At 31.5% G+C, this 15,137-nt stretch overlaps 2 protein-coding genes across 2 annotated transcripts; both read left to right on the forward strand.

The window, feature by feature from the left end:
- Positions 1-2,243: 2,243 nt before the first annotated feature.
- On the forward strand, positions 2,244-5,970 carry LOC129322783 (uncharacterized). Its single transcript, XM_054969163.1, has 7 exons — positions 2,244-2,412; positions 3,202-3,264; positions 3,356-3,435; positions 3,985-4,093; positions 4,453-4,612; positions 4,989-5,152; positions 5,285-5,970. The coding sequence occupies exons 1-7, from the start codon at positions 2,410-2,412 to the stop codon at positions 5,651-5,653; spliced, it is 948 nt and encodes a 315-aa protein (XP_054825138.1). The 5' UTR covers positions 2,244-2,409; the 3' UTR covers positions 5,654-5,970.
- Positions 5,971-11,927: 5,957 nt separating this feature from the next.
- On the forward strand, positions 11,928-13,543 carry LOC129322950 (aspartyl protease family protein 2). The gene has a single exon (XM_054969418.1). It carries the CDS (start codon positions 11,980-11,982, stop codon positions 13,345-13,347), a length of 1,368 nt encoding a protein of 455 aa, XP_054825393.1. The 5' UTR covers positions 11,928-11,979; the 3' UTR covers positions 13,348-13,543.
- The last annotated feature ends 1,594 nt before the right edge of the window (positions 13,544-15,137 follow it).

Raw genomic sequence — 15,137 nt, forward strand, 5'->3', positions numbered from 1 at the left:
TATTAACTCTTACCAGAAAAAATGGGGACAGCAAGCAGAAGGGAGGGACTGTCAGAGATAGAGCACGATGAGAGTGGGAAAGAAGCTGTAAAGATATAGAGAAAGCACAAAGGGATGACCATGGAAAGAGCATAATGTCTAAGCTCTGAACCCTAAATGCAGTTGAATGAGGGAAGGGTAAATAATGGTATAATAATATTTAAAAATACACTGATTGCTCCTACAAATAAAAGCCAAACGCAACTAATTTAAAAGTCACAAAAGCTAGCTTTTAACATGATTGTAGTTGTAGAAGTGTTCGTGGGCAATAATAAATTATTAGGTATGTCAGAAATATTAAGTCTCAATTGATAACAAGTAGTTCTCAGACTCTTTATCATAATTTATTCTGATGTAAAAGATACGCAAGAATCGGTAAAATAAGTACTTGATTAATACTAAAAAATTATAAAGCGTAAAAGATTATAAGTATGAAAATGAAAATAAAAGCTATAAGTAAAAACTATATGATAAATCTAAGAGTTATGGGTGCAAAATAGAAGTCTTTGGAGCAATGTTCATGTCCTCTTTTTGTGATTTGATACTCTATTTATATGACAGAGCTATGGCAGTTGCTCCTGTGGAATTTGGAATGTGCTTAGGAATAGTCAAGGATTCCCAATGCATGGTCTGCGAAATGCATGGCATGGTCTTTTATCAATGGGTTCCATTATTAAACAATCAACTTATGCCTCTGAGATATTTGGGAATAGCGATCATGTCCTAGCGAGATTTGGGACCGTTTGAAATTGTGATTTTTTGTACCAACAGTTTATGAAGTGAGTTCGCAACTAATAGGGTCTCAATGTGTTTATCAAATTGAGTCTTTTTTTGAGATCCGGACTAACCCTTTTGTTTATATTGTTGATTAGATCTTACTCGTCAATTACTTAATGCATATGAGATTATGGCCTTTAGCCGGTGACGTTTCTTTTTTAGCTCATACAAGAAGAAAAGCCCATTTATCAACTACTTCTACCCAAGCATGTTTTTTTTTTTTTAAAAAAAATCTCTAGCTAGCTTTTAGCTATGCCAACTATAGATTGGGCCAATCAGATGAGATGCCAAACAAGCATGGAGCCTCCATAGCAACATCCAAGACCAAACATGCACAAACCATTGATACCCTAAGTCAGCTTCATAAACATCAACATCCAAACTTCGTGGTTTTTTTTATATACTCAAGATGTTTATTTTTAATTAAATCAAAACACATGAATATTTTACAAATTAATCATTTTATAGCAACTTGTTGTTATTAATATTATTAACATATTAAATTTACTTGTCTTTATTTGATTGGATAAAAATATATTAAGACTAAGTAAATAAGCTTTACCCAACAAAAAAAATACTCCCTCCAGTCCTATTTATAATGCATATTTTAAAAGATTTATTTAATCTTATTTATAAATCACGGTGCAGCTTTTTAAGTAATATTTAAAAGATATTTTTAAAATTATCCCTCATGAGAAAGAAAAAAGTAACATGACATCACTTTTTAAATTTGTCATAGGGACATATTTGAAATTCTAAACACTTTTAATGCTTGTACTTTTTTGTGTTGGTATTGATGATGTTGGTAGAAATGACTTATAAAAAGGATCGAATGTTTACAGTTTAATAATTTTTTATTTGATATAAATTTTTATTTTTTAAATATAATATACTTTTCAAAATTTTACTTGATTTCATAAATTTTAATCAATATAGCATTTTCACAATTTAAATTGCTGTTTTTTTGCCCGACAAAATTTAAATTAGGGAAAGCATAATATTTAATTTCTATAATTTCATCATATTTTGTTTTTGGTTCATCTAGTTTTTTTTAATACTATCAATTCTTGTAAGGATTAAAAATATTAAAAAATAAAAATCATAGGGACTTAAAAAATAAAAATCACATATTTTTTTAAAATTATATGGATTAAAAATATTATAAAAACTATAAAAATTTAAAAGTAAAAATAAAATTTGAGTAAACTATAGATATTCATAATTATATTTTTTCTTTAAATTACTTGAGTCATGTCAATTGAATGCAACAATTTCATTTTTTTTAGAAAGTTAATTTAAAAAATTTAATATGGGTATTTTTTTTTGTTTGAAATATTTTAATTTTATTTTTATTTATGTAAAAGATAATGATTCCACGTCATGTCTGCAAGTATCAAGCGATTTATTTTATTTAGAAACACGTAAAATACTAAAAACAAAGGACACGTTTCGCGGAACCTAAGAAATCGTTCGTGGAGGCTTAGCACCAATCGGTGATTTGATTCATTCCGATCTAGCTTTCTGAATCTGAGACTTTTCTCGAACGACAGCAACTGTGAGGAATTCATCGAATTCAAAGAAGAATAAGTGAAAATGGTACGAAATTTTTTTTCGATCTTTCCATGTGAATTAGGGTTTTGGTTTAATCTGCGAGCCCTTTTTTCGCTGATTAAATGGTTTGTATTCATCGTAACTCTGAAATTTTGGCTCTTTTGATTTATTTTGGTTTGGTGAAGACAGCAGATTGAGGAATTGATATTAATTTGATTAGATTGGGAGGGATTTTCAGTGTTCCCCCTTGTGGGGGCGTGTTGGGGGTAGGGGATTCCATTGGGGCCAGTAATTGATCATCTTAACTGTCATGTAATTTTATTCATCTCTGGACAGCGTTTGCTATTTCTTGCTTAACGTTTCCCTATTATGGCAATAAACTTCATCTTTTTATTGAGAAATCTTCTGTGCTATTGGTGGAGTAGTGCCATTATTATAGATTAAGAATGCATTTACTAAACTAAAAAAGGATAATTAATAATGAGAAGGTTGGATTATGCTTTATTTTTTGTTTGCAATGGCCTTGATTATGTGCGAAGTTTCAGTTGAAATCTAATTGGTGAGCTCTTTTAGCTGTTCCAACTATTTTTTTGACGGTATTCTTTTTGATAGAAGCTTTGAAATTTTACTTCCTGTTTAATATGTAAGTGCAGATAAAATTGTGGATTTCTGAGATGAAAATTTCTGTTTTTGTTATCAATCCCTGTTTAATTCCTAACAAAAGAGTAGAGACTGTAAAGGCTTTGCTACTTTCATACTTTTTTGGGTCTTGTTAGTTGATAAACGATCTGTCGATAATAATTACACTAAACACATTATTTTGATTTTCCGCAGTCTTCACTTGCGGCTGCTAGAGCAGACAACTTTTACTATCCTCCAGAATGGGACCCAAGTCAGGTATGTTTGCTTGGAGGTTTTGTTTTGCTTTTGTCCAGAACAGTATAATATCAGGACTTCAGGAGGCTTACACGATGCTTTTCCTTTGCAGGGTTCTCTGAACAAGTTTCATGGTCAGCATGCCTTGAGGGAGAGAGCAAGAAAATTAGATCAGGGTATCTTGATTATAAGGTAATTAATTGCTGTAACAGTAGTAGTAGCAATAACCTTGCCATTGTTGTTGTCTACTATCCTTCTTGAGATAGTGGTCTTCAATGCAAAGTTGTTAAATATCTTGCAAGAAGTGCTCTAGCCTGGGAGAGGAAACAATGTAGATGTTGAACACCTTTGTCATTGATGTCTGTTCTGGATCATGGATATACTTGCACCAGAATACCAAATAATTGCTGCTGGATAATTGGAATGCATAGTTGCATGGTTTAGGAAGGAAATTATTCTCTAAATTTAAAGACTCATGGGCAAATTCTAGTGATCACCTGATGAATGATGATTTAAAATGCATCCATATTTTTTAAGATTTATTATATGTTGGAACCCGTTCTTCCGCATTAATAAACTGCTTTGGCAATCTATGGGTTTGCTTTAACATTAATTGATGAATAAATAAGCTAGAGAAACTGGTCCTTGAATGGCTCTCTTTTCTCATCAAAGCTTAAATTAATTTTCCTGGGTACTATGTTGACATTGTTGTCCCTTAATTTTGAATTATAATGCTTTCAGGTTTGAAATGCCTTTTAATATATGGTGTGGAGGGTGCAATTCTATGATTGCAAAGGGTGTCCGGTTCAATGCAGAGAAAAAACAAGTTGGAAATTACTATTCTACAAAGGTAAGCTGCATATGATTGCAAAAGCTTCTGACAGTTTATTTTTGGCTTCCTTGGCAAGTTATGTTATTATTTCCGCATTAATGCTTTAGAGATGAAAGAAGAAATACAAGATCCTGCACCTGCATATAAACTCTCTCTCTCTCTCTCTCTCTCTCTCTCTCTCAAAAACACGCACGCACGCAAAGAGCGAGCGTGCTTCATGTTCTTTTAACTGCACATGCATGTAATTTCTCTCTCTCAAATACACACACATGTGCACACAGAGCGTGCATCATGTTCTTTTAAAGCTTCTTCAAGTATTTTTGTTGATCTTATTTTCTCTTGACCATTTTAAAACTAATGTTTCTTGTTTCCGTCAGATATGGAGCTTTACCATGAAATCTGCATGCTGTAGGCATGAGATTGTCATCCAAACTGATCCAAAGAACTGTGAGTATGTCATTATCAGTGGAGCCCAGAAGAAAACTGAGGATTTTGATGTTGAGGATGCAGAAACTCTTGAATTACCTGCTGATGAAGGTTTGTAATGGGGATGAAATCATGCTTATTGAGATTTTATTCGTTATTCGTTATCTGCACCTGCTTTAGTTGGCTTGGAATTTGCAAATGTGCCGTCTAACTTTGTTGTTCAAGGAGGGAAAGAACGCAATTAGGCCTAGGGTTCTAATGGCTTTTCTCCATGGACTGAGATCCCGGTTCTTATAATAATGAGTCCACTGCTTCATCCTTCTCAGCCTTTTCGGCTGTGGTCAAGGAAGCAGCTATTCCATTATTGTTAATTGTCAGTTGCCACTAATTATGATGTTTATATAGTGATTCTTTAACGGAAGACTTAAAGAGCATTTGCAAAACTGAATGCTATCTAACTAACTATACTTTAAACTGTCTATTGCAGAGAGAGGTAAGCTTGTGGATCCATTTTATCGTCTGGAACACCAGGAACAAGATCTGAAGAAAAAGAAGGAAGCTGAACCAGTGCTTGTGCGCCTGCAGCGACTTTCTGATGCAAGGCATTCAGATGACTATGCTCTCAACAGGAGTCTTCGGGCCCAACTTAGAGTATGTTTCTGAGCTCCCAACATTTGTTCTGTTTTTTCTAATTTCATTTTCCTTTATGTCCATTGTGGATTTGATTTCTTATAATAATGCCACTGTTCTTTAGTGACCAGTCTTACTTTTTCGTTTTCTCAGAGTCAAAAGAAAAGAGTGGCTGAAGAAGAGGCTGCCTCCCGGAAAAGAGGCCTTGGAATGAGATTGCTTCCAGCTACACAAGAAGATGCAGCCACTGCAGCGAAAGTCAAGTTTTCTACCAAGTTTGACAAAAATAGAAGAGATAAGCGGGCGCTAATCAAAGCTGCATCCATCTTTTCTGAAGCATCTGCCTCCTCCACGTCTGATAAGAGAAGACTGGAGCTAGAATCTAAAAGAAGGAAAATTTCTGCCGCTGCAGCGTCTAGCCTACTAAGTGGGGGATTCAAGCCGCCATCATGGTCACAGAGTGCCACCTCAACAAGCAGGCAGCAGGGAGCTTCTATGCGTGTTAAGATGTTGGGAAGGTGAAAACTATCCGCAACGCCCAGGTGATTGATCTTGTGAATAGATGCCGCTTCACTATGTTTTTATTCTGCAAATGCTTGTCATAGGAGCCTAAGCTGAAAGTATTGCGTCTTGTTATTATCCTTTAGTTTACATTGCAAGAATATTAGAATATATGTAGATAGCCAGTTTTTGTTCTGTTGCAAGAATCAAGGTGTTTCAGCATGAACGAAGCATCGTTTGGTTCCAAGAATGTTGTGTAGGAATGGCTAAGAAGACTTTTTTTTTTTTCTTGACTGAAGAAATGCATTCATAATTAAAATAAAACGAGATTACAACGATATATGACTTGCTGAATTACTCTCATCATCTACCACATCTTGAGATAAAGTTGAGGAGTGATCAAAAGTACAAAAGCTAACATCTAATCTATGAGACATCTTAGCAAGTGATCGGAATAGGTATTAGAGCATCTATTGACATAATGAATGAGTATGCTTCAATCTTGTGAAACAAAAAATGAACATCCTCTATTACATCGTTGTTTAACTCTACTATTCATACTCAACTTCCGTTGCTCTCTTTTAAAGCTTGCGTCTTTCTTCTTGCATCTGCAAAACAGATGGGGCAACAAATCTGAATTTGAAAAATATAACCATATCTATTAGTTAATATTTAGGTTAAATTGTATTTTTAGTTCTTTAATTTTATATAAAATTTTAGTTTGATCTTTTAATTTTATAAAATATTTTTTAATTTGATTTAAAGTATTTTTTTGATCTTCTAATCTTAATATTATTAGTTTTAATTAATTACTTTTTGTGTTGATTATTATAATTTTTTAAAAAATAAAATTTAATATTTAATAATGTTTAATCAATATTTAAAAATTTAATATAAAAATTTTTTAAAATAAAATTAATGATGTTGTGTTAAAAGAATTAAAAAAATATTTTATAAATTAAAGTGTTAAAATAAAATCATTTGGAAAATTAAAAAACTAAATTTGTACTTCTAACTTAAAATTTATGTGGTAGAAACGTATGTATCTTTTTAAAAAATTATTTTACTGGATTTTTTTTCCTTATTAAATAATTTTAGATATCATATCTTTCGTTAGAATACATGGGGATAAAATTCTCTCCAGCTTCTTCACGAATGGAATAGTTCTCAATTCAATAGCTTCTATGTTGACTAAATTTATGTTATATTATGTGAGAGATTATATTTAAAGAAATCTATACAAGACTAAATTAAGATTAATTTATAAACACACTCTAAAACGGACCAAAATAAATAAAATAATATGTACTCCCTTTGTTTAAAAATATAAGGCATTTTTAAATGAATCTCACTCTCTAATAAAGTAGTTATTACTTTCAAACTAATATTATTTTTTCATATTTTTCGCTATTAAACACTATTATAAATATAATGTCATTATCAACAGGACACTTTTGAAAAAAAGGCAATGATTACACATTAAAAAATTAAAAATATTTACATTTTTTAATATTCAGCTCCTTAAAAAATATTTTATTATTTTTGAATGAAGGGAGCACATCAATTCTATAGCTAATGTTCAATTAAATTACTATATTTTTATCCAAGTAAGTGAATTTTTTTTTTTTGAATAGGAGGTCACAAAAAAACCATGCAGATAGACATATTAAGTCATATCAGCGTACAAGAAGTTTCTACAATCAGAAGGTAGACTATCAAAAATTCAAATAGTTGACTTGTCAGAAAGGCTTGATGGATCATTCAATCTGCACATTTGTTAGCCTACTTAAAAACATGATCAAAAGTAATTGACCAATCACGCATAAGAAGATTTCTAATTTTTTTAATAGTTGCAACAAGTGGATGAGTATTAAAAACTTCATTGTGTATGAGTATAATGGCTTCAATAGAATTAGAGTAAACATTGACTCTGTTAAACTTCTCTACCCAACAAATATTGAGTCCTTTAAGGATGCCCACAAGTTCAACTGTCATGCTGGGATGATAACTAAGAAATTTAATAAAACCTTTGATCCAATTACCGTGATCATCTTGAATGAGACTACCGCAAAAAATTGCCCCTTGATTGTTGACAGAGCTATTTATATCAAGTTTTACCCAATCTTTTTCAGGAGGGAACCATTTGACTTTTGTTTTATCACTCTGTTGAATCAAAAAGTTGATTCTAGATTGAAAGTATTGATCATTGAAAATATCTTGTATGTTGGAGAAGGCAATGTCTCTCTCAAGAATATCATGTTTAGAGTAAATGATTTCATGTCTCTCTTTTCAAATATTTCAACACATGTGAGCAAAGAGTTTTGTCAAGCGATATTACATGGCATTACCCATTGAGATATGTACAGTATATTAATTTTTATTAATAGTGCAATATATACATATATATTAACGATTGGATATTAATTTTTCATGTTTCTTAGTATAAATCCTTCTACAAGGAACACTGAAATTGATAAACTTTTTTCCAAAAATGACTTTCATCAATTCATTTTTGCAAATAAGGCAGACTTAGGTATTTAAAATGAATATATTAGCAAAAAGTGATTTAATTTAGCGTATTTTTTTTAATGTTATTGTAATAGTTTTCAGAGGGAATATCTCAATTATTAAATAACTTTGATCTTCGACTTATATATGTGTGATTTAATTAAAATAATAAAAATTAAAAGAAAAAAAATATAACTTTTAATCCCTGAATTTTTTTTTCAATTATCAATACTAAAAACTATATTATTCTCAAAATTAAAAAAAAAACGAAAATGCGGGGAGTACTATTATTAGATATCTCATGCTAATCAACAGTATTACCCATGCAAAGGTGCGTATTTAAGGTAAAAAAAAAAAAAAATCGGTAATAATATTCTGATTGCCTTGCTGTATTTCCTATTTATTAATTTGTCATCCTTTCCGTCCAAATTTACAAGACATTTTAAAATACACTTCATAATTTTATTTTTTAAAAACATAAATGTAAATTTTTAAGAGTATCTTTTTATTTAATATAACTTTATTCATGAAACATTACATAGAAAGAGAATATGATAAAAGGGGAAGAATAATATTATATCAAGCATAATTAATAAAATATTATTTTTTTTAAAATATTTTATATTTTATAACAAATTACCAATAAAAGTATATTGAAAAAACATAACTTTTGGCTTTTGTATTTTGTTATTGGTCTTTACATTTTTTCAATATTTTAGATCCCTATATTTTTATTTTTTTATATGTTAGGTCTCTTTAAAATCCCTACACTTTTTTCATTTAAGAATTTTGAACACCAAAAAATGAACACATATGAATCTAAAATATAAAAAAAAGTAGAAATTATAATAAAATATTATAAGCTAAATAGAGTGAAAAAGTTATGTTTTCCTAAGTATATTTTATGAATTGAATGGGAGAGAATATAACAAAGGCGGAGTAAGCAAATATGTGGACATGTTATTGGTTTTAGTCCTTTTAGAGCTAAAGACATTGACAGATAAATCAAATAAGATAGAAATTACTCAGCCTTAAAAGACAAAATAAGCTTTTGACTGATTTGGCTATTAAATAATAGAATCTCAACCTTAATCCTCTCACATGTAAACCATAGCATATCTAATGACAAACATAGATCTCAGAATCATCCCTTTTTATTTTAAATTAATTAATAGTTTAGTGTTTTGGTAACACTCAATACTGAGAAGATGCTTTCTTCAATGCAAATTCAAAATGGAGTTGCATGGAACATTATTTATTCCAAAATCTGAAATGTTGAAGTATTTATGAAAGAGAGAAATTATTTTTAGTCATATTTATAAAACATATCATTTATTTTTTTATATTTTTTCATTTACTTTTATTAAATATCAGGTAATAGAAAGTATGATATTAAAAATATGTTTAAAATAGTAGCAAAGTTGAAAATTTATTAAATTTTTAAGGGGAGTTAATGAATTTTAATGTTTTTAAAAATTTTGATACAACATGTTGAAAAGTGACTTCTAAATATTAAGGACCCATTTGATTTTCTTTCGTTTCACATTCATAAAGAAAATTTTATTTTTAAAATATTAAAATTATTTGGGTAAAATATTTTACAGAAAAAATATCCTGAAAGCACATTCAAACAGTGGTTGAAAGTGAATTTCTAAAATGTAACTATTTAAAACTTTTAAAAAGTAAATTTGAAAAGTAAGATGTTATTTGACCATACTACCTCAAGTTTAATCTCTTATTCTTTTATTTTAAAAATAGTTAATTCATTAAAAATATAATTATCATTTCAATTATAATAATTAAGTATCAAGTTTTCATCACTACAAAATTAAATAATTAATCATGTTTACTTTTAGCATTAATGTATGATAAAAATTATAAATCTTATCACATTTTTTTAAAATTACAAATTAAAGAGTACAAATAACTAGAGATCAAATTTTTAACATTATAGATTAAATTTTATGTTATTTAAAATCTTTATCATATTTTTAAAATATTTTAAATATATTACATTTGTATATTAAATCATTATAAATTAATGTCCTTTTTTATTATTGTATATTCAAAAATACATTTCACTATCACAAACCAAACAACTTTCAGTATATCAAATCGATTTTTAAAAAAATATATCTAAACATAAATTTCATCACAACAATTAACTTTCACTAAATTAATTTTTATTAAATGAACTTTTATTAAATTAAAAACCAAATACACACTAATAAGATGTATCATCTAGAAGTACAAATTTTTGTGGAATTTGTGGAAATAATTATGCCTCCTTTTGGGTCTCAAATATGAGATGTACTTCCTCTTATGTCTTTAATAAGTCACTTATAGTTAACTTACCAAAACTAATTTTAATTGGTTAAAATAATAAAATCATCTTAAAAATAAATCAGTTCCAATTTTATCCCTACATTTAAAATGTAGTGGTTTGATGTGTAGGAAGGATTTTCTTGAAACTTGAAATATTGCATTTCTTTTTATACCTTATTGGAGGGTATTTTTGGAATTGTATATCAAATGTTACCCAAAAAAAAAAGAGAAAATTATTTATATAAAGGACCCAAAAAACCTTCTGAAACGTTATTTATAAAAAGGATAGGAAGAAGCATGATTTGAAACACATTTTGAAAGATTGAGTATTTTTAATATAAATTACTTTGCAAGATGTGAAAAATACTAAAAATATTTTCAGGATTTGTGCCTCTTTATGATATTACGCAATTAAAACGGGGAAAGGAATTAAAAAAAAAAGATATAATTAAGACATACTTATAATTTAGTGAGGGTAATTTTGAAAACTAATTTTGATAATTTCAAATTCTATGCATAAGCTGGATGACGCTAGAAAATAAGTTTTTTTTTTAAAAAAAAACCAGATGTGAAATTCATGCAACTCACAGACCCAGAATTGTGTTAATCAAGATTTATGAACTGAACAGCTTGTTAATTTCATACAAACAGATTCCTGCACGTGGAATTGATCCATCCAACATGGACATTCAGTGTTGCAGTCATGTTTCATGTTTGCTCCAATCACATGCTTTCTCTTGACCATATAAAATTATTTTACCTCACAGCTCAAATATAATGTATTTTAAAAATAAAAAATAAAGAGTTTTAAAATATTTGTATTTTTTTAAAAAATAAAAAATAAAGCAAGCCTTTGAGTGTCCTTTATTTAACCATCTTTTTAGGTAGATTCATATAACAACAAAAGAAGCCATATACTACAATCTATGAATCTAATTAAATACTTGATCTTGTTTGCTTGAAAATCTTACAATTATTCTAATGATCTAATATACTTTTTTTTTTTCATTCATGAACATATTTTCGAAGAGAAAAGCATCACTTACCATAAAGTGATAAAACCATTTTTTGTAAAGTTACGTTCCCAATTTTATTGGGAGAAAAATTTTGCAATAAACACTTTGAAAAATAGTAAAATATAATATATTTACTTTTTACAGCTGGACATATATGACCTGGCACACTCTGATTGGTTAAATTATAACATATATATATATATATATATATATAAAGTTAAAATATTGCATGGGCAAAGACCCACGGGCCACGACAGGCAATGATCCTCTTGTCCCTCAGAAACAAACAAACAAAAATAAAATAAAATGGAATACTACAGTAAATGGTCATAGCAGACTTGTGCTCTTAATCGTATCACACTAATCGAATTAATACAACTATCCGTATTCAAATACGTATACAATACGGCATTTCAGCCCCCAAAACGCGTTTTTCTGTCTCCTCTTTCACTCTGTCTCTCTCCCACTCTCTGTCTGCTTCTCATTCTGCCTCCAACAATGGCGTTTCCCTTCTCACTCACCCTCCGTATCTTCTTCTTCGCCATCCTCCATTTCTGTAACTCACTAAGCTCCTCACAAGATTACCTCAAGCTTCCTCTTCTCCACAAGAACTCTCTCTCCTCTCCTGCTCAACTTCTCTCCTCCGACACCCACCGTCTTTCCGTTCTCTTCTCCACCCTCCACGGCCGTCGCAACAGCGTTAAGTCTCCCCTTATCTCCGGCGCCTCCACCGGCTCTGGCCAGTACTTCGTCAATCTCCGAATCGGGTCCCCACCGCAGAGCCTCCTTCTCGTCGCCGATACTGGCAGCGATCTTGTTTGGGTGAAGTGCTCCGCCTGCAGAAACTGCTCCCATCACCGTCCAGGATCCGCGTTCCTCGTTCGCCATTCTTCCACATTCTCGCCTCACCATTGCTACGATCAGGCCTGCCGGCTCGTTCCCCACCCGAAACCTAGTTTTCCCTGCAACCGTACGATACTACACAGTCCGTGTCGATATGAGTATTCTTACGCTGACGGGTCGACAACGAGCGGTTTCTTCTCGAGGGAAACGACGACTTTGAACACCAGCTCTGGGAGAGAAGCGAAGCTCCGAGATCTCGCTTTTGGGTGCGGTTTTCGGATTTCCGGCCCGGGTGTCACTGGTGCGAGCTTCAATGGAGCTCAAGGGGTCATGGGTTTGGGAAGAGGCTCTATCTCCTTCGCTTCACAGTTAGGTCATCGGTTCGGGAACAAGTTCTCTTATTGTCTACTCGACTACACCATATCCCCGCCTCCTACGAGCTACCTCACCATCGGTGGCAGCGCTCAAAACGGCGCCGTTTCGAAATCTTCCAGAATGAGCTACACACCATTACTGACCAACCCTCTCTCTCCATCGTTCTACTACATTGGCATTAAGAGCGTCTCCGTTAACGGCGCGAAATTACCAATCAACCCTTCTGTATGGTCCATCGACGAACTCGGTAACGGCGGAACGGTCATTGACTCCGGCACGACATTAAGCTTCCTAGCTGAGCCTGCTTACCGCCAAGTTTTAGAGGCGTTCCGACGGCGGCTCAGGCTTCCGATAGTATCGATGGAGTCGAAGTTGAGCTTCGATCTCTGCGTGAACGTCTCCGGCGTGCGGAGGCCGAACTTGCCGAAGCTGAGCTTCAGGCTGAAGGGAAGGTCGGTGCTGTCACCACCGTCGAGAAACTACTTCCTGGAGTTGGCGGATCGGGTCATGTGCCTGGCATTGCAACCCGTCAAAACTGGGTCCGGGTTTTCAGTGATAGGGAATCTGATGCAACAAGGATTCTTGTTGGATTTCGACAAGGACAGATCGCGACTGGGATTCTCGCGCCATGGCTGCGCATCGCCGTGATGTCAGCCGGGTCAATCTCAATTCACGGGTCAACCCGCTTCCTATTTTTCCCCAAAAGAAATAATAGCTATGATTGCTTCATATATTCTTAGTACTTACTTGTAGACAATTTGGTATATCTTGCATTATTGTGACTGTGAAGATGGGAATCCTCATTGATAAATGGTAAAAGGATTAGAGTTTTGTTTGATTTTTATCCGATTAATGGGTTTGGTTACTTTTCTTTTTTAACAGAGAGACGCAGAAAGAGAAAATGAAAGTGAGGCGTCATGAAAAAAGAAAAGAAAAGGCTTTAATGACTGCAAAAGTTAATTATGTTGCTGCCTTTAAGTACAGTGTACCATGGAACAAATTAACAAGAACAGTTTTAATTGCTCTTGAATAGTTGTTAGGAATTTTTATTCACGAAATGTTGCTTTTTGCCTATTAAGGCTCTTTTAAAATGTTTTGAAAGAAAGCAAGTCTAGATTTATGTAGCAACGGAGAATATTTAGGAGCATAATACTAAATGACAATGTTAATTGTCACTTCCTTTTATATTTTTTAAACAGTTAAATGTTAAAAAATATAAATTATTTTTAATCTTTCGAGATATAATTATTTTTTTATTAAAGTATTTATATTAATAAATGATTTTATATTTATTGTAGGGTTTTTAATAAGAATAAATATAAAAAGATAAGGTTAATTTAAAAGTAGATAATTATTTTATTAGGATGAGATTCAATTAAAAATACCTTATATTTTTAAATAAATAAAGTAAATTCTTGACTAAATTAACATTTTAAACATCCTTTTTTTTTTCAATATGAAACCAAACTTTTGAACAAGATTCTTCAATTTTTGTGGTTATTTTAGGCTTAATAATTATACAAATGATGCGTGCAGGCTTAAAAAATTGCAAATATAAATTAAATAAAACTCCAGCTAAAATCAATTATTGTTTTCTTTTAAAAATTGATTTGTTGATTATTTGTGCTTGTACTTGCATGTTAACAAGGAGAATCGTTGAAGTCAAAATCTCCACCTTCTTTATTCTATTCTACCCATTGATAATGGTAAGTTTTTTTTTTTTTTTTGGGTTTAATTCATATTACCATTGCATGGTGTTGAAAAATTGCACAAATTGACAAGGAATGAAAGTATGATTGCATGCATAAATAATTGAAACGTAACATTCGAGGAATATATATATATATATATATAGAGAGAGAGAGAGAGAGAGAGATAAGGTGATAAGGATAGCATCATTATCTTGTCCCATCAATGCTCCCCTCTCTTTATTTACCTCTAAATCCAAATCCTTGTAGTTGGTTGTTTTGAGTGAAGGTTTAAGAGAAGAGGATCATGTCTAGACCATTTAATCATGATGTGCTGCTCGCACAACATCGTTTTTGGGACTACAGATTCAACACACTTTTATCAAATATGATCAATTATGATGACTTTCAAAAAAGTTTCAAGACTCAAATTATCCCATATACTCGGACTGACTGGACAATGTAAGAGTAGTAGCTCAGTTTGACATGTTAACTATATTTGGAGAGTGACCCATTTCGATTTGGGCGGGTTTGAAAGGCCTCAAGTTAACCTAGAACTTGAAGCAAGTTTGCTTGACTTGGCAGGTCTTAAGCAGGGGCAAAATCGGTACCTGAAAAATCCTAAACCCTTCAATCTTAGATATTGTGGTGTCATGGGTTGACAACTAAAATATAGAATGAATTTGCACTGTTATTATATTAATAACCTACTTCATTTGTTGAAAAATGTGATACATTTTTTAAAATATT

This window comes from Prosopis cineraria, unplaced genomic scaffold (assembly GCF_029017545.1).
Source record: "Prosopis cineraria cultivar Desert tree isolate PC_DT_omini unplaced genomic scaffold, ASM2901754v1 PC10, whole genome shotgun sequence".
In the NCBI taxonomy this organism is placed as follows: Eukaryota; Viridiplantae; Streptophyta; class Magnoliopsida; order Fabales; family Fabaceae; genus Prosopis; species Prosopis cineraria.

Bases quoted from the DNA above. Each gene is read 5' to 3' on its own strand.
- LOC129322950 (XM_054969418.1), top strand. From the start codon at position 11,980: ATGGCGTTTCCCTTCTCACTCACCCTCCGTATCTTCTTCTTCGCCATC.
- LOC129322783 (XM_054969163.1), top strand. The intron at 3,436-3,984 runs GTAATTAATTGC...TAATGCTTTCAG, and splicing joins CAGGGTATCTTGATTATAAG to GTTTGAAATGCCTTTTAATA. The intron at 5,153-5,284 runs GTATGTTTCTGA...TCGTTTTCTCAG, and splicing joins GTCTTCGGGCCCAACTTAGA to AGTCAAAAGAAAAGAGTGGC.